Source organism: Carcharhinus amblyrhynchos, chromosome 5, assembly GCF_965287045.1.
Source record: "Carcharhinus amblyrhynchos chromosome 5, sCarAmb.v2.hapA, whole genome shotgun sequence".
Lineage (NCBI taxonomy): Eukaryota > Metazoa > Chordata > Chondrichthyes > Carcharhiniformes > Carcharhinidae > Carcharhinus > Carcharhinus amblyrhynchos.
In genome coordinates this window covers 5,788,284-5,800,462 of record NC_137328.1, presented here as the reverse complement: position 1 = coordinate 5,800,462, position 12,179 = coordinate 5,788,284, and the positions used below count along the sequence as shown (strand labels likewise).

General features: G+C 44.3%; 1 protein-coding gene across 2 annotated transcripts in view; it reads right to left on the bottom strand.

The window, feature by feature from the left end:
* The window catches only part of elp1 (elongator acetyltransferase complex subunit 1), a 79,313-nt gene that overhangs the window by 8,930 nt on the left and 58,204 nt on the right, over positions 1–12,179 (bottom strand). Inside the window, exons 31-36 of one of the 2 annotated variants that reach the window (XM_080188396.1) lie at positions 9,801–9,861; positions 8,922–9,035; positions 8,743–8,824; positions 6,607–6,734; positions 4,683–4,837; positions 1,142–1,220 (exon numbers count right to left, since the gene is read on the bottom strand). In XM_080188396.1, coding sequence (XP_080044522.1) covers positions 1,142–1,220; positions 4,683–4,837; positions 6,607–6,734; positions 8,743–8,824; positions 8,922–9,035; positions 9,801–9,861 — 619 coding nt within the window. Of the gene's footprint in view, positions 1–1,141; positions 1,221–4,682; positions 4,838–6,606; positions 6,735–8,712; positions 8,825–8,921; positions 9,036–9,800; positions 9,862–12,179 lie in introns of both variants that reach the window. The other variant, XM_080188395.1, reaches the window with a different exon arrangement.

The window sequence follows — 12,179 nt, the reverse complement described above, 5'->3', positions numbered from 1 at the left end:
GCCTATAACCCGATGCATTTATCCTAGCTAGGTCCCCTGACACGAAGAGGTAATTTAGCATGGCCAATGCATGCAGCCTGCACATCTTTAGACTAGGGGAGGAAACCAGAGCACCCGGAGGAAACCCACGCAGACACAGGGAGAATGTGCAAGCTCCATACAGACAGTGACCCGAGCCGGGAATCGAACCCGGGTCCCTGGCGCTGTGAGGCAGCAGTGTTAACTTCTGTGCCACCATGCTGCTTTTTAAAAAGAGTATCTTACCCAAGACAACCTGCTGCCCTATCTGATTTCTTTAGAATGGAGGTTCTGCTTGGTTCAGTTCTGAACAGACATCACATTCAACTCAGAACCCTAACTCTGTTCCTCTCTCCATTCTTGCAACCAGACCTGGTGAGTATTTCCGGAATGGTTCTGTTTTTATTTCAGATTTCCAGTATTTATGCTTTTGAAAATTCTCTCTGCGGTCCTGGCCAATGTTTATTTCTCAACCAACACTGAAAACAGATGACCCAGTCATTCATTATCCTGCTCCCGTGTTTCCATCACATTGGGGCGGTATGGTGGCACAGTGGTTAGCACTACTGCCTCACAGCGCCAGGGACCCGGGTTCAATTCCAGCCTTGGGTCACTGTCTGTGTGGAGTCTGTACATTCTCCGTGTGTGTGTGTGGGTTCCTCCGGGTGCTCCAGTTTCCTTCCTTAATCCAAAGATGTGCGGGTTAGGTGGATTGGTCAGGCTAAATTGCCCCTTAGTGTCAGGGGGATTAGCTAGAGTAAATGCATGGGGTTATGGGAAAAAGCCTTGGTGGGATTGTCGGTGCTGACTTGATGGGCCAAATGGCCTTCTTCTGCACTGTAGGATTCTATGCTATTGTTTGTGGGAGTTTGCTGTGCGCATATTGGGCTGTGTTTCCTACACTGCAAGAGAAATTGCATTAAAGGTATTCATTAGATGTAAAATGTTTTGGGAAATTCTTGAGATTGTGAAAAGGCTCTCAATTGTCAGAGCAAAATAAGGCCTGTTTCTAAATGAAGGTCATCGCCTTCTTAAAAAGGTGCATGTATATGACCAACTATGAGTGGAGCTTTAATTCAATGCTTTGCTATAAGTTGAATTGAATGGTATTCCTCACACAGACCTTGCTGAGGTATTCCCCCATTCCTTGGCTGCTGGAGGGAAGCAGTGATGCTATTCACAGTCGAATCTGGGCCAAGAACCTACAACAAACAAAACAAAAAGCGATGTGTCAATCCCTATCTCACCAACACCACCTCCCCTCATACACACAATTTAAATATACTGAAAATACCAAACAGTAGAAGGATTAAAAAAAGATTCATTCCATACAGAGCACAAGAAATAGAAACAGGAGGAGGCCATTCAGCCCGTCAAGCCTGCCCCGCCATTCAATGCGATCACAACTGATTTCCTCTTCCATCATTTTAGACAAGAGGTTGATGCATTTCATTCCAAAAGCAGGAGGCCATTCAGACCCTCGTTCAAGCTCATTCCACCTTTTAATGAAACCGCAGCTAATCTGTATCCTGGGTCTCTGTCATTCACGGAACAGCCACGGGATTTGTACAAGATTGGCTCAGGGCAACTCACTCACACTTCTGTTCTTCTTCCTGCCTATGGGAAGGTGAAGAATTCTCGCCAACTCACAAACCTCGCACATCAGCACAATCAAGGTCAAAAGTTTGGTACACCAGGGATTTTTTTTATTATTAATTACTATATTATTACTAATATCGGCATTTTAACTTCTCCTTCTCTCTATGTGAAAGAAATCCCTCATTCACAAAAACGTTCACTTCTGACAAGCCAGGTAAAAACAGTGTTTTATGGTTCTGGTAGGATTTTTAATTAAAACGCGAGACAGAAGATCTAAAGATGTGTGGATTAGGTGCATTGGCCATGCTAAATTGCCCCTTAGTGTCCCGGGATAGAGGGATTAGCGGGGTAAATGTGTGGGGTTATGGGGATAAGGCCTAGGTGGGATCGTTGTCAGTACAGACTCGAGGGGCCAAATGGCCTCCTTCTGCACTGTGAGGGATTCTATGAAAAGGATTGGGGTCACAAATGCAAAGAAAAAGTCAAAAACCACAACTTACTTTATTATTTTCATTTGAATAAAGGGGTTTGAGAATTGATAAAACTGTGATGTTCAAGATAATTGAAAGACTTGATAGGGTTGACAGAGAGAAAACATTTCCTCTGGATGGGGGGGGTGGTGGTGGTGGTGGTGGTGGTGGAGGTTCCACAACAACAGGGCAGAACCTTAAAATTCAGGTCAGGCTGCGCTGAAAGCACTTCCTCACACAAAGGAAAGCGAAATCTGGAACTCTCTCCCCCAAGAAAGATGTGTGGGTGGGGGAAGGGATCAATTTAATATGACAAAACTGAGACCAATGGATTTTTTTTTTATTAGGAAGGAAGTTAGCATTGCTGCTTCACAGCACCAGGGACCTGGGCTCGATTCCTGGCTTGTTGTGTGGAGTTTGCATATTCTCCTGTATCTGCATGGAGTTTGCACATTCTCCCTGTGTCTGCGTGGGTTTCCGCTGGCTGCTCCGGTTTCCTCCCATGGTCCAAAGATGTGCGGGTTAGGTTGATTGGCCATGCTAAAGCCCCTTAGTGTCCCGGGATGCAAAGGTTAGAGAGATTAGTGGGGTAAATATGTGGCGTTGCAGGGACGGGGTCCAGGTGGGATTGTTGTTGGTGCAGGCTTGATGGGCCGAATGGCTTTCTTCTGCACTGCAGGGATTCTATGAAGAGTTAGGGAACTAAGGCGAGTGGATGGAATTAAGGCACAGCTCAGCCACGGTCTAACTGAATGGTGTAGCAGGCTCATGGGGCTGAATGGCCTCCCCCTTGACATGAATTGGGTGAATGTAGTCTAGATTCTGCACTTCAATTTTCCCTGCACAAGAAATATACCCCTTCGCTGGTGGGTCTGGATACTGGGATGGGTCCTGCTATCAGTTCAGTGCAAAATGCTGAAACCTCCCTCTGTATAACAAAAAAATCTAATGGTGCAACATCACTAGACTGCATCTCAATGTCTGTCTGGAGTCCACTCAACCTTACAATAACGCTACTTGGAAAGGCAAGAGCATTAGCAGTAATAATACTTGTCTTTTTTAATTAAAAGCTACAGGAAGATGTTCATCCTTTTGATTATGACCATTACCACTGCCACGTTAAATTATAGAACCCCCTACAGTACAGATGGAGGCCATTTGGCCCATCGAGTCAGCACCAACTCTTCCAAAGAGCATCCCACTCAGGGCCAACCATCCACGACCACCCTCCCCTCCATATCCCCCTAACCCCTTGCATTTATCATCGTTAGTTTGAAGTTTATTTATTAGTATCACAAGTCATTGTGAAAGTCCCCTAGCGCCACACTCCAGCACCTGTTTGGGTACACTGAGGGAGAATTTAGCATGGCCAATCCACCTAATGTCTTTCAGACTGTGGGAGGAAACTGGAGCACCTGGAGGAAACCCACGCAGACACGGGGAGAACGTGCAGACTACACAGACAGTGACCCAAGCCAGGAATCGAACCTGGGTCTCTGATGCTGTGAGACAGCAGTGCTAACCACTGTGCCACCCATGTCCAATAAATATTTCTTAAATGAGCTCAGAAATTATCAGGGTCGGAGACTGGTGTACGATGTTCCATCCCTAAATCTCAAATGTACAGTACTGCTAACAAACTGTGGGTGAGGGAGGTGGCGTGAAGTCTGGTGATCTCCAGGCCTAGTTACAATCGCCTACAAGAGGGTTAGAGAGGGACTTCCCAGTCAGTATGTATTGTGATACATAAGGACTCACAGCAGAACAAAGTGGATGGACCAGGGGCTTTGTTACTGTCTGCTGCTGTTCATAACAGATGAAATTTCTCAATGTACTAATTTGAATATGCCAGTGAACAGGTATAGGGATAAATAGTGATTATGCTACGTTAATTCTAAAACCCAGACTAACAATCCAAAAGCAAGTTTCAATCCCAACACAGCAGCTGGGGAGTTTAAAATAACTTAAATAAATGAGACTGTCATTTGTAAAACATTGTCATATCATAATAATGGTGATCATGACACCAATGGACTGCTATCAACACCCATGTTGTTCACTAATGTCCTTTAGGGAAGGAAATCTGCTGTCTTTACCTGGTCTGGTCTACATGTGACTCCAGACCTAAAAGCCCTCTGAAATGACTGAATAGGCTGTGTGATAAATGAGGAGATTGGATTTTAAGTCGAATGGTAAATGGCAGAGGTCATTTCAAGTGGGACAGCACAGTGATTAGCACTGCTGCCTCAGTGCCAGGGATCCAGGTTCGATTCCCGGCTTGGATCACTGTCTATGTAGAGTTCTCCCCATGCCTGTGTGGGTTTCTTCCGGGCGCTCCGGTTTCCTCCCACAGTCTGAAAGATGTGCTGGTTAGGTGCATTGGCCACGCTAAAGTTTCCCTCAGGGTACCCGAACAAGCGCTGGATTGTGGCAACCAGGGGATTTTCACAGTAACTTCATTGCAGTGTTAATGTAAGCCTACTTGTGACTAATAAATAAACTTTAAAACTTTAAATCAAGGCAAGCTTAATTAAATTTGGGGAAAGAAGAAATACTGGCTGTATTATTGTCTAATAACGTTATTATTTCACTCACTGGGCAGGTGGATGCCATCTTAGGATTGGCTTGCCAGATATCAGGGATGGATTTCTCTACCAATTGCAGGGCATCCTCCAAAGACTGCTGCAGCTCCAAAGCCTGAACGTCATATCCAAAAAGAACCAGAACCTTGAGCAATCTGTGCACTTCCCCTGGAGACGGAGAGAATCGCGGTTAACTTATTTTCGGGAATAATATATTTACAAGAGGACGAGAAACGAAAGCATCAAGTTGGGGGACACAGGAGTAAATCAGTAACGCTTCAGAAATGCACCATCACTAAAACTAATATTAAATACAAATGTTTATTAAAGATAAATGCAGAACTAAAGCAAGGAAAAAAAAGGCAGATAATGAATAGTAAGATGTCGGCTGTAATTTAGTGGGTAACATTCTCGTTTCTTGAATCAGGAGGTTCTGGGCTCACAACCCACTGCACAGACTTGAACACAGAATCCAAGCTGATGTTCCTACTGAGGGGGCACTGTACCACAGTGCCGAGGGGGTGCCGCACTGCAGACCTGCGTGAGCACCGCAGTGCCAAGGGGGCACCGCACTGCAGACCTGTGTGAGCACCGCACTGCAGTGCTGAGGGAACGCTGCACTGGCATTTTTAACTGACTTGCAGGTGGCACAGTGGTTGGCACTGCTGCCTCACAGCGCCAGGGACTCGGGTTCGATTCCCGGCTTGGGTCTGTCCAAGCCTGCATGTTCTCCCCGTGTCTGCGTGGGTTTCCTCTGGGTGCTCCAGTTTCCTTCCACAGTCAAAAGACATGCTGGTTAGATGCATTGGCCATGTTAAATTCAGTGTAGCCGAACAGGTGGCGATTAGGGGATTTTTCAAAGTAACTTCATTGCAGTGTTAATGTAAGCCTACTTGTGACACTAATAAATAAACTCGAAAATTTAATTTCACATTCTGGGACACTGAAGGGCAACCAAGCATGGTTAAACTAACCTGCACACCTTTGGATAAATAACTGCTACCCACCTCTTAAGAGGACTGATCTGCACTATATACATACAGGTCGAGTATCCTTTATCCAAACCACTGGGGCCGACTATGTTTTGGTTTTTAAATAATTCTGGACCAACCGTACATACAGTAAGACTGGGTCTATTTACATTACAATAGCTGAAGCCTAGGCTAGCTATAGTCTACAAACACTAGGTTGTTTCTCTATTTGCCAACTCACACAGATGGTTAACACTTTTTACAACCAAAATATGTTACATTGCTTTATTAACATACAAATCAACTGAACAGCTGTTCAAAAAACACACTGAGTTTTCAGATGGGTTTGGTTTGCGGATAAAGGATACTCGTTTATTGCTGACTGAATTTCTTCCACAGAACTAGCTTAGGAAACATGAAGAACCATGAAGGGGTAGCACAGTGGTTAACACTACTGCCTCACAGCGCCAGGTACCTGGGTTCGATTCCCAGCTTGGGTCATTGTCTGTGTGGGGTTTGCATGTTCTCCCGTGGGTTTCCTCCGGGTGCTCCGATTTCCTCCCACGGCCCAAAGATGTGCAGGTTAGGTGGATTGGCCATGCTAAATTGACCCTTAGTGTCAGGGAGACTGGTTAGGGTTAGGATTTTGGTGATAGGGCCTGGGTGGGATTGTGATCGATGCAGACTCAATGGGCTGAATGGCCTCCTTCTGCACTGTAGGGATTCAGTGATTCTATGAAATTCATTCTGTGGTGATATGATGACTGGATTCCTATTTTGTGATCATCTCACAAATGATAAATGTTTTAAACTCTCAGAAAACACTTTTTGGGATTGTTTATTGTTTTGATGACAAGGATTAGTCCTGGAGCATCCAGGAGATGAGGAAACAAAACCCCATGACCTGCAAAGCAAATCCAATGTTATGTTTACACAATAAATTGATAGAAGTGGGACTAGGAATACCAGTCAATTTGTCCAAAGTGCATATAATTTCTCTCAACGCTTCCAGCAGTGCCACGTCCTCCAAAGGACTTCCCTCCTTCAAGCTGTGCCTCTTCCGTTCTGCCTTCCGACGGTTCTTCGAACTTCGCCTGTAAAAATCACACGCACACTCTCATCATGCCCTCCTTTATCGGCCCTCACCGTTACTACTGTTTTAGTACAGGCTGACAAGAGGCATGAACGCAAAGAAAAACCGGTGACAAACGCTCAAAAAGTAGTGCTCCTGCCTCGGAGACCGAAGATTTTGCCATTAGTTCAAGTACCAGCCTGGAGACCCAAGGCCAAAAATCTAGGCTGGCAACCCTAGTGCAATACTGAGGGAATGCTGCACTGTTGGAGTGCTGTGTTATGGACGAGATAGTAAACCAAAGTCCCAACTGCTCTCTCAGGCAGATTCCATGCTATTAATTAGAGATGATGTGGAGATGCCAGCATTGGACTGGGGTGGGCACAAAAGAAGTCTCACAACACCAGGTTAAAGTCCAACAGATTTATTTGGTATCACAAGCTTTTGGAACACTTCATCAGGTGAGTGTTAATTAATTAATTAAAAAAAAGAGCAAGGGAATTATCTCTGGTGTGCTAACCTATATTCATCCTTCAACCAGTATCACTAAAAAGGTGAATTATCTGGCTATTATCATTTGAGAGTCCTTGTTGCATGCAAATTGGCTGCTCTGTTTCCCTACACTATGTTGATCTACTGCAATGATGACTGCCTTTCTAAAGTATTTAACTGGCTGTAAATCACTTGGAACCTGAGGTTGTGAAAGATGTCTTACAAATATATTCTTTTTGAATCACTCTGGCTAAAAAGGTGTCAAACCTTGGCTTAGTGGATAGCACGCTCAACTTGGAGTCCGAAGATTGTTGGTTCCAGTCCCATTTCAGGCACTGGTGTACACCCCAGAGCAGTACTGAGGAAGCCATATGATGTGGAGATGCCGGAGTTGGACAACGGTGGGCAGAGTAAGAAGTCTCACAACACCTGACTAAAGTTCAACAGGTTTATTTGGAGCGCTGCTCCTTCATCAGGTGAGTGGATAGATGATGACAGGTGCCTCTACTCACCTGATGAAGGAGCAGCGCTCTGAAGGTTCATGATTCTAAATAAACCTGTTGGACTTTAACCTGGTGTATTGAGACTTCTTACTGTACTGAGGAAGTGCTGCACTGTCTACACTACCATCTTTTGAATGAGATGTTTAACAGAGACCCCGTCAAGTCTCTCAGGGAGATGTAACAGATCATAAATGGACACAAGTTCAAAGAAGAGCAGGGGAATTCTACCAGTGCTGTGGCCAATATTTATTGCTCAACCAACACCATTGGGAACAGATTATCTGGGTCATTTATCATATTGCTCTTTGTGGGATCTTGCTGTGCAAGCACTGGCTGCTGTTATTTGCTACATTACAGCAACTGCTACACTTCAAATGCACTTCGTTGGCTTTGTGACATAAAAACAGAGAATTCTGGGCAGCCTCAGCAGCTCTGGCAGCATCAATGGAGAGAGGAACAGAGTCACTGTTTTGAGTTTGGATGATTCTGCTTCAGAGCATTTTTTGAGGCCCTGAAATTGAGAAAGGCACTCGACAAATGCAGACCTTTAATTGTTTACCAGCATCTCACTAAAATCCAGTCTTTCAGCTCTTACTCTGATCGCACCATGGGAAGCAATGACCTAGTGGTATTATCGCAAGGCTATTAATCCAGGAAACTCAGCTACTGTCCTGGGGACCCAGGCTGGAATCCTGCCATCACCGGATTTTACTGAATTTGAATTCAATAAAAAATGTCTGGATTTAAGAATCTACTGATGACTGTGAAAACATTGCCAGACAAACCCATCTGATTCCTTTAGGGAAGGAAATCTGCCGTCCTTATCTGGTCTGGCTTACATGTGACTCTGGAGCTACAGAAAAGTAGTTGACCCTCTGAACAAGGGTAACTAGGGATGGGCAATAAATGCTGGCTAGCCAGCGACACACATGTCCAATGAAGGAATAAAACAAAACAGTCGCATCACTAACCACTGTCGGGTCTGATGCTTTACTTCAAACTTACGCTGAGATCCTAGAGTTACTGTGCGAATACTTGGAGCTCATTCCACTGGCCGATCGCAGACTGCTGGCTTCTGAGTATAGATCGGAGTCCGGCCCATCAGCTACTTCCTCATCTAAAATAAGACAAAGGACTCACCATTTCCAGCTCTTTTACATCAAAGTTACTCGGTTGAAAGTTGCGTTCTTCAGTGAAGAATCAGTCCCATTTACCTAAAAATCCATCCTGTTCTTTTTCTTTAATTTCACGAACAACCGACAGCCGAGATTTATGACGCATAAATAAAGTTTTCTGAGTGTCCAGGAATGCCATGTGGTTACTATGAGCTGAAGGGAAAAACAAATGACATATTTGTAATTATAATTTCCCCCTTTCCACTACATGCAGTTTTACAATGTCACCTAGACTTAGCAATTAAAGAACAAAGAAAATTACAGCACAGGAACAGGCCCTTCAGCCCTCTAAGCCTGCGCCGACCATGCTGCCCGACTGAACTAAAGCCCCCTACCCTTCCGGAGACCACATCCCTCTATTCCCATCCTATTCAAGTATTTGTCAAGACGCTCCTTAAAAGTCACTACTGTATCTGCTTCCACCACTTCTCCTGGCAGCAAGCTCCAGGCACCCACCACTCTCTGGGTAAAAAACGTGCCTCGTACATCTCCTTTAAACCTTGCCCTTGCACCTTAAACCTACGCCCCCTAGTAATTGACTCTTCCACCCTGGGAAAAAGCTTCTGACTATCCATTCTGACCATGCCCCTCATAATCTTGTAGACTTCTAACAGGTTGCCTCTCAACCGCTGTCGTTTCAATGAGAACAAACCAAGTTTTTCCAACCTCTCCTCATAGCTGATGCCCTCCATACCAAGCAACATTAATTGTGAAATATTGGTGCGCCACCACTTCAGGATCAACTCTTAATAGAGGTGGTACCACAACCATTTCGGATTCCGCACACCAATTAACTACCAGCAAAGAAAGGTTCTCCAGGAAGGTTTCCGTCAATCTGATATAGAAAGCTCCCATCACCGTGCTTCACGGTTACTCTGCAATTTCAGCCACGGAGAATTTCACAAACACATCACCTACCTTCCAATATGGAAGGTTTCAGGTTAGTTTCCAAGATGTCAGTCCTGTTATACTTGTAGATCTAGGAAAAGAGAGAGAAACTGGTTTCACTTTTTTAATTTTGAGACAGTAATTATTTCTCAATTGACACTGCTGCTAATTATCTGGCCATTATCATGTTGCCTTTTGTGGGAGTTTGCTGTGTGAAATTGGCTGCCGATGCCAAAGACTTAAAAATCTTTAAAAGTACTTCAAGTACTTTAGGACTTCCTGAGGTTGTGAAAGGCACTATATAATTGTAAGTATGTTATTATAGTTGATTTGATTTATTATTGTCACACGTATTAAAATTATTGTTTCATGTGCACCATACAAAGCATACCATTCATAGAGAAGGAAAAGAGAGGGTGCAAAATGTAGTTTTACAATCTCCATTACAGCAAATGCAAGCATTTACCACTGTACAAATCTATATGTGATGATCTCCTGGCACTGACCACTGAGGACTTAAAAAAAATTCCTATAAAAGTCTGTTTCATTCTCCAATTATTTTGTTATCTTTAGTTTGATTTGATTTATTATTGTGACTTATATTAGTAAACTGTGAAAAGTATCTTCTCTTGAATGCTATACAAAACCGTTCATAGAGAATGAAAGGAGATGTTGTAGAGTATAATGTTACAGTCATAGCTAAGGTGTAGAGAAAGATCAATTTAACGCGAGGTAGGTCCATTCAAAAGTCTGATGGCAGCAGGGAAGATGCTGTTCCTGAGTCGGTTGGTACATGACCTCAGACTTCTGTATCTTTTTCCCGACGGAAGGAGGTGGAAAAGAGAATGTCCGGGATGCGGAGGTCCTTAATTATAGTTGCTGCTTTTCCGAGGCAGTGAGAAGTGTAGACAGAATCAATGGATGTGAGGCTGGTCTGCGTAATGGACTGGGCTACATTCACAACCTTTTGTAGTTTCTTTCTTTGTTGTTTGTTGCTCTTTCTTTCTGACTTTCATATTTGCTCATCGTTTTCTCTGTCCCACTCATTTCCCTTTCCATCTCTTTGCCCCAACTGCTTGTTCCCAATTCACTCCCATTCTTCCAGTGATTTGCAGAATTTGTATTTTTTTTCTAATGGTGCAGGGCCTCAACAAGGTACACATTCTGAGAGGTACTTGGAGGCTGGCAGACTGAGCCTGATGAGGAGATTCCATTACATGCTTCAGTATGAGAAATAGGGGTTGGCCTGGGTTAAGGTGGGAGACAGTGAGCTGGAAGGGAATTGGAAATAAAACCAGAAAACTCTCAGCAGATCAATCTGAGAGAAGAGAAATCGAGCTAAAGCTCCAGGTCAATGAACTTGTGTCAGACTTGGGTAGAGATTGGAGATGTAAAATGTCTTAAGTTCAGAAGCAGGGAAGAGGGGGAAAGAACAAAAGGCAGCATCTGTGATGGAGTGGAAAGCAAGAGTGACTAAATGAGAAAAGGGATGATGGAGCAAAGCAAATGGAGCAGCAATGGGACAGAAATAAAAGTTCTAAAATGTTATTCATTTATAGATGTGTGCGCCACTTGCCAGCCCAACATTTATTGCCCTTTCCTAATTGCTTATGAGAAGGCAGTGGTGAGTTGCGTTCTTGAACGGCTGCAGTCCATGCAATGTGGGTATACCCACAGTGCTGTTAGAGTTCTGGGATGGATCTAGAGAAGCTGTAAATGGCAAAGGTAGAATAATTGGCAGCAGTTGCCACCTGATGAAAATGGGAAAGTGGTCACAATCGCAGTTTACTGAACTCAGTGTTGATTCCAGAAAGAGTTGGACAATGGCACTGTTGCCTCACAATGCTAGGGACCCAGGTTTGATTCCAGCCTTGGGTTACCGTGTGTGGAGTTTGTACATAAGAAATAGGAGCAGGAGTAGGCCATCTAGCCCTTCGAGCCTGCTCCGCCATTCAATAAGATCATGGCTGATCTGAAGTGGATCAGTTCCACTTTCCCACTTTCTCCCCATAACCCTTAATTCCCTTGTCTGTCAAAAACCTATCTACCCGTGACTTAAATATATTTAGCGAGGTAGCCTCCACCACTTCAACGGGCAGAGAATTCCAGAGATTCACCATCCTTTGAGTGAAGAAGTTCCTCCTCAACTCCGATCTAAACTGCCCCCCCTTATCTTGAGGCTGTGCCCCCTAGTCCTGCTGTCCTTTCTGAGCGGGAAAAATCTCTCTACCTCTACCCTATCCATCCCTTTCATTATCTTATACATCTCTGTAAGATCCCCCCTCATCCTTCTAAACTCCAACGAGTACAGACCCAGTCTATTTAGTCTCTCTTCATAGTCCAACCCCCTCATCTCCAGTATCAGCCTAGTAAACCTCCTCTGCACTCCCTCCAAGGCCAAAATATCCT